The 16,824-nt window shown below is 40.4% G+C and overlaps 1 protein-coding gene across 2 annotated transcripts in view; it reads left to right on the top strand.

The window, feature by feature from the left end:
- Positions 1–16,824, top strand: part of LOC115417931 (uncharacterized) — a 121,029-nt gene that overhangs the window by 6,493 nt on the left and 97,712 nt on the right. For both annotated transcript variants that reach the window (XR_003935224.1, XM_030132149.1), the window contains exons 2-6: positions 1,074–1,115; positions 3,006–3,079; positions 3,537–3,605; positions 3,884–3,989; positions 7,919–8,057. Coding sequence is in view for 1 of the 2 variants with exons in the window: in XM_030132149.1 (XP_029988009.1) it covers positions 1,074–1,115; positions 3,006–3,079; positions 3,537–3,605; positions 3,884–3,989; positions 7,919–8,057 (430 nt within the window). In the remaining variant the exon portion in view is untranslated. The remainder of the gene's footprint in view (positions 1–1,073; positions 1,116–3,005; positions 3,080–3,536; positions 3,606–3,883; positions 3,990–7,918; positions 8,058–16,824) is intronic.

Here is a 16,824-nt window from a genome sequence, read left to right as displayed (position 1 = left end):
GAAACGTCCATTTTTGACCTTGATGAAACAGCACATAGGGAGGGAGTATGTGGGTTTGGAGAATGGAACAAAACTTAGCACACTTTAATGACTGAAGAGTGATTCTTAATTCAGTACGTCAAATGTTTACGCATGCATGCATGCGTAAACATTTGACGCATGGGGTTTACGCATGCATGCATGCGTAAACCCCATGCATGCAAATGCATGGGGTGTCTAAAACCTGTTTTCCACCACTGTGTAATTGTTACCAGATATCATTGCTTTTCCCTCTGATTAATAAATATTCTGATTTTGTTAATTGCTGGGACTGTATTTGCACATAAAAACATGTTGATTCACCAGTGAATATTTATTATTTTAAAATATTGGACAGCAATGGGGATTTCTGGTGTGGAGGAATAAGATATTTTGTGCTTTGGATACATGCAGTACATTTAAATGCTTTCAGAAATGGGACTCATTCACTGCACTTCAACAGTCATTTTAGTGTTTAATATAAAGTACAATGTGAAAACATTCTAAAACATTTTATACAAAATCCATCAGTAACACTTTGACAGCCACCATGTTTACCTGAAATCCTATTATATATCAATCATTTTAAAGTTATTGGTGCTACATATTTTTTGCAGCTTGATGTGCAAACTTTGGATGATCCCAGCATTTTATTTTGATGCCATTATTTTTGGATGGGTTGTGGTTGAAAGCATTAAAATCCTGAAATTATTTCACATTTGGTCATTTTGAGAAGAGCTGAAGTGGTTTAAGAGATTTATATGGGAAACAAGCTGAAATACTGACATATGATGATTATAGCAGTTTTCTGGGCATGTATGTTTTTAGTTTGAGGGTCCCTAGAAGGTGTTTAACTCTTGTGAATCCCTTGGATTAAAGTGGAACAACAGATGGAGCACTAAAAGAGATCCAGCTCCAGTGGAAACTCAAGTTGAAGTCACTGTAATACCAGCTGAGAAATCACAGCTGGTACTGAAGTGATTTCAATTTATGTCTGGATTCCTTTTTGTCAGAATGCTGTCATTGATCTGACTGTGCTCTATTTATCTTCCTAGATTTCCTTACCATTGCAACAATACTGGGAACTGGAATCTTAGGTGAGCACTCCCATTCTTTAACTTGACTTTACATTGACTTACAAGTATACACAATCCAAGTTTGAAACAGCTAACAAATATCTGGGTTGGAGATTGATGGATTATTTGGTTTATTTATGGTGTTCCCAATATCTTGTTGGAACATTAACCACACAGACACAAGAACATGAGATACCATTTGTGTTAAATTTGTTTACGCAAGATAAAAAGACAGAAAAAAATCCTCCCCTTTTACATGTCAACAAAGTGACCACATTATGAATGAAAAGGAGCAGAAAGAACAAACTTATATTTTCTGCCCCATTTAACATGCAATACAAATGTCTGTTTACAATGGTAATTTCATACAGAATTGTGAAATCAATCTCTTAATGAATTGCAGCAGTAAGTGAAGGCAGATAATTGTATTATTTGCAAATAATTATCAAGTTGCTCCTACTAGTACAAGATAACCCATGCATATACTGTGTAAAACAACAGACTTCAGGACTCTTAATGTAAGTCAGACACCCCATATATACATATTTAATAGCCAATATTGATCAGAAATGAACCATCTGATATTTACTGATTTGCAAGCTATGAGCTTTTCCCTGCATTGCAAACTAGCATTAATTTGGCCTCTAAAAATCCACTACTTGGGTTCAAGATTAATCTTAAAAGCTCACTGTGGCAAATTGGATTTAACAAACACACTTGATAAATTATAATAAATTTCTGTGAAACATAGTTCAGGCTCTTTCCACTTGATGACACTAAAGTTATTGAACTAAATTAGAATTATATAGAAGAATTTGATGATGTTTAGCTCAACTATAAAGTAAGAACTTCTGCAAATTATATAGCTCCTTTCACCAGGCTTTATTTTTTTATAATATTAGTTCATTTGAGTATAATCAAAGCTTTGTCCATCTCTTAGCTTTCATTGGCAGAGCAAATTTTACGGTGGTTTATGAAGTGTAGTTAACGCCAGAGGGAGTTTTGTAGAGGCTGAAATTACATGGGACATTAGATTTAACTACTTTGTTTTCAGCAGGGTCTTCATGTAGTTCCACAAAGGTGGAACCCTTCTAAATTAATACTTGTTCAATCACTTAAATCTCGTATTGAAATCAGCACCATCCATTAAATTTTATGATAAATTTGAGGCAGAATGGAAAGCAGTGACTGCAAAAGAAATAGGCGAGTGAAGACAAAGAGACAGGAACTGTAATAAATAAGACAGCACTGAATCTGTTAAAGTTAAAGACAGTTTGCAAGATGAAGAAAAAAATTGGCCTGAAACTTGTGCTATTGCCTTTTCCCTTATTCCAGAAATAATGTGTAATTTTGGAAACCGTTATATACACACAAAATATGCGGTCAGCTTGAGGCTTGACTTTCATAGTCCCAGGAGCTGCACCAGTCGAACATCCAGGCATTCCTCTCAGTTGTGCATGGGACACAAGCTCAGGCCTGATCACCTTGTAGCTGGCCACCTTTGATGAGGGTGTCTAGTGTTGAAAGGCCAAAACACCCTATGACTCAAAAGGTACTCTACTGATGTGTCCCGAAATTTACATCCCTCCCATGTCTGAGATAGAGCTCCCATCCCCCTCTCAACATCTCCCTGGAATTTTCTTCCACAGCTGTAGTCGAGTGTAAGAGTGGGCTAACTAGAACAAACCTGAGGTACCAGCGACTTGGTCTAGTATTGTGGACTGCTGATTCCAAAATCCATATTGGCAACACAACTCATGATGTGTCCCAATATTTACATCCTTCCCATGTCTAAGATACAGCTCCCATCCCCCTCCCAACATCAAGGCAAACCTCATGTGCATACCATCATTTGGTGCAATGGACAGTTTTACATCATGTCCTGTGTTTCACGATTCTGTTATTTTCTAGGTCTTCCTGTTACAATAGCCCATGCTGGACTGTTGCCTTTTCTGGTATCGTTTCTTGTTGGATTCTTTGTCCAGGTAAGTTATGGCCTTCAGAAACTATGTGTGTTCCCAAAAGAATGCAGTTGTCTGGGAAAAACAAACTACATGCGAGCACACATGAAAAAGTAATATTAAATAAGGAGGATGACCTTTACACTACATGTGTGTTTCTCCTGATTGAAGATGTAAACATTTCTTTGGAGTGTCCATCTCTACTAAAAAGGATCTTGGTTTTTACTCCACCTGACTGTAAATAGGGCCTCGTGCATACTACCCTAAAATTCACAACATGGATTAATTTTGCGAAAACACTGTATACACATCAAAAGAATTCTCATTAAATCCAACTACATCAGATTTTTAAAGAATCTTTTTGTCAGTATATAGTTTGTATGAGTGACTGAAATCTACATTGCTGTACTTGTTCTTACTGTGTATTGACTAGAATCACATTAAAGAACACAAAAATCTCCATTTCCCTGTACTTCTGCAGGCCTTGCTCATCTACCTGTTTGTGGAACTTCTTCAGAAATGTCAGGTGGTGCAGATGGAGGCTCTAAAGGTAAGTGGCTGGATGTAGCATTCAGTGAATAACACAACTGGAGCCCATTGTAAGCCAAATTTAAATGACTGAAAATGGCAAATTTTACTTTGGAAAGTCAACTACCCAGATAATGCTATACAAATTATTCTATAGGTTTTTAAGGTTGATTATGAAGCGGCAACTTTTATGAAGCGTTGAAGTGTGTGCTTTATGTACATCCAGTTTACAGTTTTAGTTGGAGCTGAAATAGAATGTCAACAGTAACTTTAGTGACTATTGTGTTGTGTTGTTTGTAGACTGGGGTTGCAGAGTGTATTGTGATGGATTCTGTGAATGTGGAGGATGCACCATGTACAGAGGAAGATGAAGAGGAGGAGGAGGAGAATGAGAATGCAGAAGCAGGTAAGACCCCATTGATATGTATTTAATATTCCTACAGCTACACCTTCACAATTATTGATTTAAAGGGGTTCTATGTAGTAGTGATATTCTAAAGTCTGAACAGCAGGACAAAGTCATGTACCAGATCACACTTACGACTACCAAAACAACCAATGAATTAACACTATGTATCCACAGACATTTATCGCTCACTAAAGTATAAAACCTATCTCTATTATGGTATCTAATGCCGCATTTCCACTACATGGTACCGGCTCGACTCGGCCTTTTTGCGTTTCCATTACGAAAAAGGACCCTGGAATCTGGTACCCGGTGCTAGGTTTTTGGTATCACCTCCGTTGAGGTTCCAAAATGGGGGAGCCGATATCAAAACGTGACGTGTGAACACTGCAGATCACTGATTGGCCGAGTTGTCTCTGCATCATTGCATTATCAATGTGCGACCTTCCATTTTTAAAAAACTAGATTCGGAGGGTTACAGTAAATATACTTAGGTTAATCAGTCTGCAAAACAATATGATGGCAGTCCGCAAAACTACACCGTGGCTGATCGAGGAGGTTCAGACATTTCGGTCCTTGGTGGCCGACGAAAAAAAATTCAGCGTGAGCTTGACGGGGCAACATGCAATGAACGAGTTTATCAGCAACTCTGAGCAGATGACTCAACATGGCTACCAAAGGACCTTCATACAATGCTGGTAGAACCTGAAGAAATTAAAAAGTGATTATCGTGCCGTAAAGGACCACAATGGCAGCAGTGGTTCTCACAGAAAAAATTGGGAGTGGTTCGACGTGATGGACTCCATCTACGGCCATAGACCTGCGAACAATGGGAGGGAGGGTGGTGTCGACTCCACCGCTGCGTTAAATTCCGTGATGGAGGATGGTAAGTTTCTTTTCTGTATTGTAGCATCACAACCATGGCAGTAACCAAACAAGGTTAAAAACTGAGTTTGTGTTGGACTTGTGTTAAAAGAGAGCTTATATTACTTATAAACTGAACATAAAACATGTGGCGCCAGGCCCAACAAATCCTGCGCACATATTTCGCCCAATATAGTAAATGGGACGATTTAAAAGTCAAAAAAATTTGAACTTTTACCTACTTTTCCCAAAATGTAATCGCATGTACTCTGGGTCACTGGTAATCTATAAACCCAATGTGGTGTGAATTGAACCAATAGTTTTGCTGCTAAAGTGTTAAACAAAGAAACCGAACCAACAACAATACCCCCTTTTTTGGGGGGGGGGTGATAACGTATGTAACCCAGCATGGGTCGGCAGTTAAAAACCTGTATTTACATTTAATAGAGGGGCGACAATACCTGACATTCTCAGCTAAATATAATTATGGACGGATGAAAATCACAGCACATGTCTGATTTGTTGATAGAGTGGTCTGAACTGATATTAAAAAGCTTTCTTGTTTTGGTCAAATAATATGAATGTTTTCTGCCACCCCGGATTACAATGATTTGAAATATTTGTTTTAAAGCTGTAAAGCCAAAGCCGTTTCTGATTTTTGTTCTAGACAACACATGGACGACTGAAGAGGGCTCTCTTGAAGACACCCCGTGTGTACCAGCTGCAGTGTCAACACCACCGATAAAGAAAATTCGCCACCGGCTCAGACACCACCACCGGCTGGTGGTGTCTGGTCAGAACCAGCTGTGACAAACAACCACATACCAAGGATAAAAAAAATATAATCCCATTGACATCCTCCATTCTGTGCTTGTATTGCGTGGTTGTCGTCGTTGTTCTTCTCCTCGTCCTCTTTGTTTTTACCACCAGCTGTGTCGCATTGTAGATGTTATGTGCTGCGTCACTATGACGACCAGGTACTCTACGTCAGTAGTGTCACATCTGCCTCCAGACGTTAGTCTGGGTTTGTCTGTCTTGTCAGTCATTTCCTGTTTTATTTTGTTAAGTCTTCCTCATGTGTCATGTCTGGTGTCTTTGCTTCCTGTTCCCCATTACTCCCACCTGTGTGATTACCTTTCCCCGCCCTGATTTGCTACACCTGTATCTCGTTTCCTCCCCTCCCTTTTGTGTATTTAAGCCCTGTGTTTCCCCTTGTCCTGTGCCAGTTCGTATTCTCCTCTGTGTGATACTTACCAGCGTTTTTGGATCCCGTCTGTCTGTTTGCCTGTTTTTGACTTGGATTGCCTTTTTGCCCGACCCTTGTCTGTGCCTCTGCCTCCAACTGATTCCACGTGTGTTTGACCTTGTCGCCTGTATTTTTGGTACATGAGCCTGCCTGTTCCTAGTGTCCTGTTGCCTTTCAGTTTGCTTCCCCGTGAATGACCTGGTTTGGATACTGACTATTCTCTGCTTTCCCCTAGTCGGGCTACCGACGCGTGTTACCGGTCCGGGCTGTGAAGTCCAATCTCCAGTCCTGTCTCTGGATCCTGTGAAGAGTCCGGGACTCATTGCCTTCAAGGATCTGCTTATTTATATTGTCAGTGATTTGTCAGTTATTGTGTTTAATAAACACTGAACTTTTACATCTGTCTCTGGGTCTTGCAATTGGGTTCAGTTTTTCTGTACTCAGACCATTACAGGTAGTATCCTGTAATGGAAACGCTCTCCAGGAATGGTACCTGATACCCGAGTCAAGTCGATCCGATACCACGTAGTGGAAATGTGGCATAAGTCTTCAAACAAAAACTTATAGCTGGTCATTTTGACAGTCATGCTGTGTCAGCTGATAGTTTACACTGTAGCTGTTTTAGACAGAAAATAGCTACAAAAGAGCACAAATCACTTCCATTTTCTTTACGGTTACCACTAAACCTCTGTTTGGAATCATCAAAACAAGGTCAGAACTGTCAATTTAGTCTGCACTGTGGCCCAACAGTGAGCTTAGTGAAGACATGAATCACTTTAACATAATAACTTTATACCATACCTCCATAAGTCTCAATCAAACCCCAACAAATAGAAGAAATACTGCATTAAACTCTTAAACACGTTTGCTATACAGGTCTGGTTACAAGTAAACCAAGAAGCTCCATTTTTCTGGTTATAAAACACTAACATGTAGCTCAGATTTGTGTGATTCACCAAAGCTGATCACACCTACTGTAATATTTATTGGAAAACAAAACAAACAAAAAAAAAAAATCACAGCTCCTCCACTTCCTTGAATGATTTCACACAACAGTTGTGACCAGACATGCCTTGCAAATGCATTGATGTGCCACAGCAACAGTGACCAGTCTGTGTGTTAAAATGAGGCCAGACCTTAAATGAACAGGAGACACTGGGTCCTAGAATGATTTTTGTGGGAACCTTCAGAATTTCTATATTTAACCTTTTGCCATGAGAGTCATTACAATATTATCCCCTGCATTTTAGTGAATCAGGGATTTTCCTGTTTTTAATTACTGATCATGTTGATGTTCATAAAAGCTCAGTGGAAATTCATTTATATTTAGATTTATATCAAAACAGAGAAAACTGAAGAGAAATTCACTGCCCATCATTAACTGAAGATAAACAACTGTCTACTACCACTGTCATTTGTCAAACTACATGGGTTTTACTAATTAATGTTCACTACAGAACCTCTGAATGTCCAAATGGGTCATATCTGATGATGGAAAGCTGAGAAAATGCATATATTTATAAATTTAATGGTTCCAGTTATTAAACATTTAGATCAGTAAATGCTTTTGGTTGCCGGAGACTGTTTACATCTTAGAGTGTTAGTATTTTAATTGGAATTAATGTGATTTATCACATTCTACTGTCAGGTTAAATAGTGTACACTTACTGGCAGGGCAACTTCGTTCTGGGACATATACAGTCAAAATCAGAAGGAGTTGCTCGTTTGAGTTTTCTGCCTGTTCATGCAGCTTACATAACATAGCACTTGTCTACAACACAACAACAAATGGTGCTCTGTCTGCGTGAATATCTTGCAGATACAGGTTTACTGCAGCCGGATGGAGCAGCTTTGCAGATCCAAGCGGAGAACCTGCAGCCAAACCTTCATCTGCTCGGCCGCCTCTTCCTCTCTCGACCCATGAGCCATGCCTTCAACTGTATACTTCTCTTCCAGTTGTAAGTTACTCTAACAAGGGCCTGTGTCTTTTTTAATATACAGATCTAAGTCCTGTCACCTCTGGTGTACCCCATGGACCCCAAAATGAATGTCAATTATAAGTAGTTTGACCTATTTGAATCATGTCACCCTTTCCACACCAAGAACATCATAAAGATAGTAAAGAAGCATCTAGTGTTATGTTAAAGTAAAGACCACCATTCTGCTGTTATGAAGCTGGACAAGTTAAAGTTAAAAAGTTAAGCTTAGTGAACTGCATCTCTTGTTGGATGTGATGCACACCAATAACACTTGTTACCTTTGTGACTTTAGGGTGTGTAGTCTATGCAGTTTTGGTTTTACCACAAACGGCAACTTTGAAAATGAATGCTTGCTCATGAAAGTCATATTTGTAACACGTCACAATTCAGAAGGGATAAAAAAAAAACACATCTCTTGCCATTAACTGGAATCTCCCCCCTCAAAAAAAGGTCCCATTGAGTTCAAATGCATGCTCATATTTCCCATCATTACCATATTAGAGGACACTTAATTTGGTCATTTTTTGATTTAGTGCTTATTACCTCCAGCAAAGAAGAGGTAATGTTTTCATCAGGGTTTGTTTGTCTGTTAGCAAGATAACTCAAAAAGTTATGGAAGGATTTTGATGAAATTTTCAGTAGATGTTGATACTAGCCCAAGGAACAAATGATTAAATTTTGATGGTGATCTGGGGACGATGATTGTGCTTTTCTAGTTTTTCATGTTTTTTTATAGAGTAGGGGGGGATATAGTGATCAGCATGTCTGTCCATTTTTGTTCAGTGGGGGTCCATCAGTCAGCCAAGCATAACTTTAAAACATTCCATATTTTTCAGTAAAGAACCATTTCTCACCAACCATAAGGGTGCGGAAGTAGGAATACAAACATGTTAGTTTCTGGCGGAAAATTGTAAAACGTATTTTTTCACCAAACTTACTATAATATTTCAGTTAGTGTTGTACCATTCTGTTCTAAATGGAGTGTCCCCATACACAGGTGCTGATCTAAAAGCAGAAAAAAGTCTAATTTAACTAACACTGTGTAATAATGTTAGTGTCTGTCATAAGTATCCTACAGTATTAGCTCTGTCGTTGAAGTGTCTGCCTTTCTACTATCTACACACAGTAATATGTAAAGTTCTACCACTAGAACATATGGAGCAGCATAATGACAATAACAGTAGGACATAGAACATAGTGGGGCTGGTACAAAGGCAGACACTACAACAGAGCTAATATTGAAGGCTACTTATGACAGCCACTGGAACAGAGTAGCTCATAATAGTTAACCCAGTCTAGCTACCTAGCTAGTATTTGGTGGAGCTAATATGCTATCGACACAAACAGCCTGCTCTATCTCTAATATCAGGTCCATCATATTCAGGCTTTGTCTGTAACCCAGCTGAAACCATGGGTGTCTGAAGAAGGATGAAACTGTTGTGTGCGACCACTGTACATGTAAAGCAGGGTTAAAACACAAGAATGTTCAGATCGAATTCGATATTAGCCGGTTTGTCGTCCACTGTCCAGTCCAGCACTTCCGCCGTCCATCATGGCGCACGTTTGCGATGCAACCAGAGCGTAACGTAACGTGCAAAGGGTCAATAGGTTATGCGGCACAGAACATGTGTTCTGATTGGTCAGAGCTCCAAGTCAGTGTTTGTATATAAATGGTGAAGGACTTGACGTCCCTCCATTTTGTCTGCGGTTGGTTCTGAATCATCTGTGAGATAAAACTGATTTTTATTCATCAGCACACTTCTTCTCCTGCTCTTTGGACTTACTTGGATTTTTCAAGTTCCTCATCAGGCAAACAGTAAGTACGGCGTTTGCTTGTGTTGAAGTCGGAGTGTGTTATTTATTAGTGTGAGAAATGGCTACGTGAATGAATGCACATTGTGTCCTAATGCTAGCATTTTGTGTTGTGTGCTAATGCTAGCTCTTTGTTGTGTAGAAACATTTTTTGCTGAAGCTGATTCGCTGACTTTGTGCGCTTGATACGAGACTGAGGAATTTTGTATTTGAGATTCCTTGTTTTTGATTAGTTTGACATTCAAAGTCGTGCAAGGAAAAAACAAACATGTTTTAATTTCACCGAACCAGTTTCTGCACGCACATTCATTTGTAAACACAGGAATGCCACTGTGCAAAGAAGGCAAAGGAGACAGGGGAGCCTTCTGATTCAAATGACAAGCCATTGTGTACATGTCTGGAGGACTTAGAGAAGAAAATGCCCAAGGAGCTAGCTCAGTCCATTCTGACGAGAGTTAAAAATGCCATGGAGAGGAATGAGTCTTTTGCTAGTGTAGAACAGTTGTTTGCCAGTGTGGGCATTAATCAGGAAATCTTTGAGATGGCATATAAGCAGCTGGAAAAGAAGAATAAGGTGGTTTATAGGCAAGGGGTAAACAAAACATGGGTTAATCAATATAACAAGAATTTGCTGAAGTGTTGGAATGCTAACATGGACATTAGCTTTGTCACTGATGCCTACGCAGTCATCATATACATAATACTGTATATTACAAATGCAGAGAGAGAAATTGGCCTGTTATTGAGCAATGCTCAAAAAGAATCATCACAACAAGGAAATCTCTCTGCAAGAGATGCTCTGAAGAAGCTCGGCAGTGTATATTTACACAACAGAGATGTCTGTGCTCAGGAGGCGGTGTACAGGCTAACGGGCATGCACTTAAAGGAGTGTTCCAGGAAAGTTGTGTTTGTTCCAACAGGGAACAATATTCTCAAAATGAGTTTGCCCCTCGGTGTTTTGTTGCAGAAAGCAGCCTCTCATGGTATTGGGTCAGAAGATATGTGGATGACGAACATCGTAGACAGATACAGGAACAGGCCCGATGGTGATGTCTTTGAGGACATGTGTATTTGTACGTTTGTGTCAGAGTATCGTGTTCTCAGCAAGAATGAAAAATCTCCAAACCACATTCAATTGAAAGGTGGTTTGGGATTCATCTTGAGGAAAACACAATCTCAGTTTGCGGTTGAATGGTACATGCGTTTTGACTTAGAAAAACAGGAGGAAGCCCACTTTCAGAATCTGTTGCAGTTGTTCCTTCCCTATGGAACTGATTCAGACATCAAGCCTGAAGGCTTTGCGCTCTCCAAACAGTTCTATGAGGAAGGGGAGGTGACACTGGGCGACGGCTCCGTGCATTCGGTGCAGGACGTTGTCGATGACAATAGGGTGAAGTTTGAAGTGGACTGTCCTCATTTAGAGCATGCTCAGGAAATTGTGGAGAAGTTGAACGGTGTCGAAGATGTGTGGGGGGGAGCTGTGTCCTGAGCAGGAAGTCAAACGTTTACAATGTTTAGAGGATAGACAGCAGCAGGTGGAGATACAGGATGAACAGCTAGTTGAATCTGAAGAAAATGTCCCAGATTTGTTTGTTGGTAGTAGACAGGTAGCACAGTTTCAGAAAAACACCAACATTTTGCCTCAGAGTGAAGGTTTAGCCTCGATTCATTCTCTGAATGACACACAGAAGGCTGTTTTTGATAGGATTAGGAAGTGGTGTTTGGATAAGGTGATGGGTAAAAACCCAGAACCTTTGCATGTATTTGTGACAGGTGGCGCAGGGACAGGCAAAAGTCATTGAATCAGGGCTATCCAGTATGAGGCAGGTAGACTGCTGTCAAGACTTTGTGATCGACCAGGTGCCATTTCTGTTTTGTTAACCACTCCCACAGGTGTGGCTGCATATAATTTAAGTGCAGTCACAATTCATCATGCATAAAGTATTGGTCAACAGCTTATCTTACCTTACATTCCGTTGGGTGAAGATAAGCTAAACTCTTTAAGAGCTCAATTGAGCCACCTCCAAATTCTCATTATTGGCGAAATCAGCATGGTTGATCACAATCTGTTGGCGTATGTGCATTGCAGGTTGAGGCAGATTAAGCAGCCACATGACTTATCCCCTTTTGGGAAAGTTAGTGTTATAGCTGTGGGGGACTTTTATCAGTTGCCACCCGTTGAAGGGAAGCCTCTGTACACTAGTCAGGATGGTATGGGCCTGTGGTTTCATTTTAGTAAGGTGGAGCTCACAACAATAATTAGGCAGAAGGACAGTGTTTTTGCTGAGCTGCTGAATAGGTTGAGAGTGCGTTCGAAGAAAACCCCCTTGTTAAAGAGTGATATTACGATTTTAAAGTCCCGTGAGACGGGGGAAGAGAGCTCAGCTTTGCATATCTTTCCAACAAATATGCAAACCAGTGAGCATAATCTTAAGTGGTTGTTTGCAACTTGTAAAGATTATATTACCATTGAGGCTCAAGATTTTATGAATAGCAAGACAACAGGCAAATTAGAGGAGATGGTAGGGCATCACAGCAAAGCATTGAAGACGCGTTTACCTGAGAAATTGTGTTTGGCTCGGAACGCACATGTAATGCTGTGCAAAAACATAGATGTTGTAGACAGTCTGGTCAATGGAGCATGTGGAACAGTTACTCCTATTGAGTTTGGAGAGGACAAATACTTTCCTCTCAGTTTGTCAAATTTGATGACGAAAAAATTGGTTCACAGAGGAGGAAACAACGTTCACATGTTACAGCAGAATGTCTTAATTCTACTGCCATTGATCCCGTTCAGGAGTCGGCCACTGCACGGGGTGGTCTGCATCGTCAGTTTTCTCTGAAGCTAGCGTGGGCATGTACTGTCCATAAAGTGCAGGGGTTAACTGTAGATGAAACCGTTGTGTCATTTGATAAGATGTTTGCAGCTGGGCAGGTATATGTAGCGCTTAACCGTGTCAGGGCTTTGTCTGGACTCATCATCACGGATTTTGAAGAGAAGGTTACTTACTGTAGGGATACCATAAAGGAGGCCTTGGATAGCATGCCTCCATTTCTGTTAGAGCAGCCACAGCCTTCATTAAATACACACAGTTTCTCTGTGTATTTAATGAACGTTCAAAATTTAAGTCGTCACCTATGTCATTTGGTGTCTTGCTCACAGCATTTACCGCCTAACTGTATTGCTGTGACAGAGACGTGGCTCACTGCACAATCCTCAACAAACAGTGTTCACATTGACTGTTACATTTTCCACAGTCGTCCTCGAGCCCTGTCTTACAGCAGCAGTAACCCCAAATTGTCTGAGCTTAGGAATCTAGAACATGGTGGAGTAGGCTTTTATATAGCAGGAGTTGAGCAAAGAGTTGGGCTTGGCTTGGAGCTGAGATGTCCATGAAGCTGAGGTGTTCGTGGAGCTGAGGTGTCAACGGTCATGGGAGGCAAAAAGCACAGGAGGCAGAACACATAGGAGGCGGAACACCTAGTGCGAGGTCCCGCCCAATGCTGCTTGCAGCTTTAATTTTGATTTGTTATTGTCAAATCAGTGTCACACATAACCCCTTACTGCAGTATCAAAAATCATCGAGCAACTTATGCCCATCTACTGTTAATGGACAAGGATTTAACATTACATGTGAAGGGGTTGAGAAATACAGTGTGTTCGTTGGTGTTCTGGACGAGCACAAACTCTTCTGAACTCAGCCAGGGCAAAGGACTTGTGTAAAAATTATCCTTGAGCTTCAGACTTTATACGACTGGCTTCAGCTGCACAGTCTTGACATATTGAATTACAAGCCTGAGCCATTTACTGGTAAAATATGATTGTTGCTGCAGCATCTACAGTTCAGCCACCCACTTACTGTCTGTTTTCTGCCCAAAGAGTTTTAAAGTTCTCTCAGAACTGAACAGCTGTGGCTGTTTCTCTTGTATGCAAACTCATTATGTATTAATATTCACCGTCTATGTCACCCTGTAAAGCCAATGGCCTTAAGATAAAAAAAAAAAAAAAAAAGAAGATGATGTAGGCTGATACATATTGCCTTCCTGAAGAGAAACTTTAAAACAGACACAAACAAGACATGGCTCAGCTGGGTTGTATTCCACTATGATATACTTGTGTTGCATATTTTAGTCTGCACCTGTACTGTATCAGTGTTTGCCACACACAGTCTTCCCAATATGGGCAGCAGATGTGTATTAAAGGGTGCTAAAGTTTATTTCGTGAGTAATTAATTTCCATGAGGTCAAGGTTATGAATTTAAGTACCAGTATTTAAATGATTTAATCAATACCGACAGTCAAGTACCGCAGCTCCAAAATGAAGTTAAAGTTGTAATACCAGTGATAACTACTAGGGTTTGCTCCAAAAACACCCTGGCTCCCATAGACTTAGGTCCATCTTTAAATTATTGCTCTATTAGTAAGATATGCTTCCCAGACAACTCAATTGTGATTAACAAGTTCCACTAATATAGAAAACTTTATCATTCCAGGACACATGCAAAAGAAACTGAACAGTGTTGCCAAATCATAAAAGTTATCTCATGACGCTTTACATATTGAGTTGGTTGAAACCAGAGTCTAAGCCAGTTTACAGAAACCCAACAGAATCCTCCATGAGCAAACACTTGTGAGTGGTGACAGTGGTGAAGAGAAACTTCCCTTTAACAGGCAGAAACCTGGAGCAGACCCAGACTCCTGGAGGATGGACATCTGCCTTGACCAGTTGGGGTTAAAGAGAGTAAAGGAGGAGAAAAACAGAGAGCAATAGAGATAGAGACACTGGGGGAGAGGGGGAGAAGGGGGGAAGTAGGAGATACATGGATGCAGTTGATGCACAGATAACTGAACTAGAACATCTATGGAACTGTGTAATAAATACTATCATAACTATATGGATAAATGAGTGATGACGATGAAGGCACGAGAGAGGCAGGACCACAGCAGCAGGTCCAGAGATGATCCAAGGAAAACCTGTCATGATCCCGTGAGAACCTGTGAGATAAAGCACAGAGACTCCGGGAAAGAAGTCAGTTCAGTCAAGTCAGTAACATGGGGTGTAAATAGGAGAGAAAATTAGGAGAGAAAAGGTCAGGGAGCAAGAGGAGCAGAAGGGAGGTCAGAGAGGAGGAGCAGAGAAGAGGTGAGTGTATCCAGAGGAGTCTCCAGCAGTCTAAGCCTATAGCAGCAGAACTAAGAGCAGCCTGAGCCGCCCTAACTATAAGATTCATCAGAAAGGAACGTTTTTAACCTACTCTTAAACATACAGCGGGTGTCTGCCTCCTGGACCGAGACAGGGAGGTGGTTCCACAATCATGGAGCTTGATAGCTGAAGACACTGGCCGCCATCCTACTTTTGGAGATTCTAGGGACCAGTAAGCCTGTATGTTGAGAGCGTAGTGCTCTAGATGGATTGTATGGAACTAAAAGCTCTTTCAGAAAAGTAGGTGCCTGGCCATGAAGGGCTTTGTAAGTGAGGAGGAGTATTTTGAAGTCTGTCCTAGCTTTTACAGTGAGCCAGTGCAGAGAAGCCATTATTAATGTTAACAAAGTGAGAACGATCTGTTAGATAGGATTTGAAACACATTAATGCTGATCCTTTAATACCAATTGATTGTTCCAAACGTTGCAGAAGGATGTGATGGTCGACACTGTCAAAAGCCGCACTAAGGTCTAATAAAACCAGTATAGAAACCAGACCCTTATCTGAAGCAGTGAGAAGGTCATTGGTAACTTTGACCAGTGCCGTTTCTGTACTATGATGTTCCCTAAACCTGAGTGGAAGTTCTCAAATAAACTGTTGGCTTGAAGGAAATCACATAACTGATTGGCTACCATTTTCTCCAGAATCTTAGATATGAATGGAAGGTTCGATATGGGTCTATAGTTAGCTAGCCCCCCCCCCCAGACAGCACCAGATATGAGCAGTGATTCTACTAAAACTACGAAGTTGCCGCAGCAAACACTCAACAGGAAATGATGTAAGACACTTACTGCAGTACGTCGGACGTAGCAGGAAGAGCAACCAACCTGTTATGCCAGTTACTAAATATTCTATGCCTTTCTAAATCTGTGATCTGCGAGTTGTGATACACATGTAATTCATAAGCCAAGACATAATCATCTTCTTAGCACAAAAACCAATAATGAGAAATTTAACTTTTCTTTCCAGTGCAAAAAGTTGAATTTCATTATGAAAATATTTACAAACTATTATTTCACTGGTCCAAATCAAATTGAGCTGTATGTGGCCTCTGAACTAAAAAGGCTTTTATGCACTATTAAGTTTCCCCCAACAAACTAGATGTAGAACATGGACCAGGGTCACAAATTAGGAAATTAACAAACTGCACAAAAACAAAAAAGGGCTTTTTTAAGTGGTTGTGAAAATGTTTTTTTTAGTTAGGGGCTGGATCATGGCCAATCAAAAACTAAGCAGGCATGTTGAGGTCTGGACAGCACACAGCCAACTGAACTGGGACAATCCAGCTCCTTTTAAAGACTACCTGACTAATTGCTGGCAGGTGAGGAGAAACAGGACAGGTGCTCTGATAACCACTAACAACCTGTGGCCAAAATCCTAAACCAAAAGGACAAACAGTTGGACAAACATCTGTGCCTGTATCAACACCCCTGCTCTAAAGTATCAGTAGTCGCTTTTCTATTGGACATCTGCGCAAAACTTTACCGATATTTATGATATTTACTAAATGTCAAAAAAACAGAAATGCGTTTTTCCCATTAAATCACAAATGCGAAGATTTGTTTATTTATTATCGCGAGATGACACGAGAAGTCATTCCATAAACATGGCAATGTATGTAAATATGGTGCCGATTTACAGATATTATTATTCCTCTATCTCGCACTAAATTAAAAAATGATTGGGTTTCCTGGTGTGTCCACACATTGTGCGACATGTTTCTTCTTCACT

The sequence above is a fragment of the Sphaeramia orbicularis genome, chromosome 4 (genome assembly GCF_902148855.1).
Source record: "Sphaeramia orbicularis chromosome 4, fSphaOr1.1, whole genome shotgun sequence".
Lineage (NCBI taxonomy): Eukaryota > Metazoa > Chordata > Actinopteri > Kurtiformes > Apogonidae > Sphaeramia > Sphaeramia orbicularis.
This window is presented reverse-complemented; position numbering and strand designations above follow the sequence as displayed.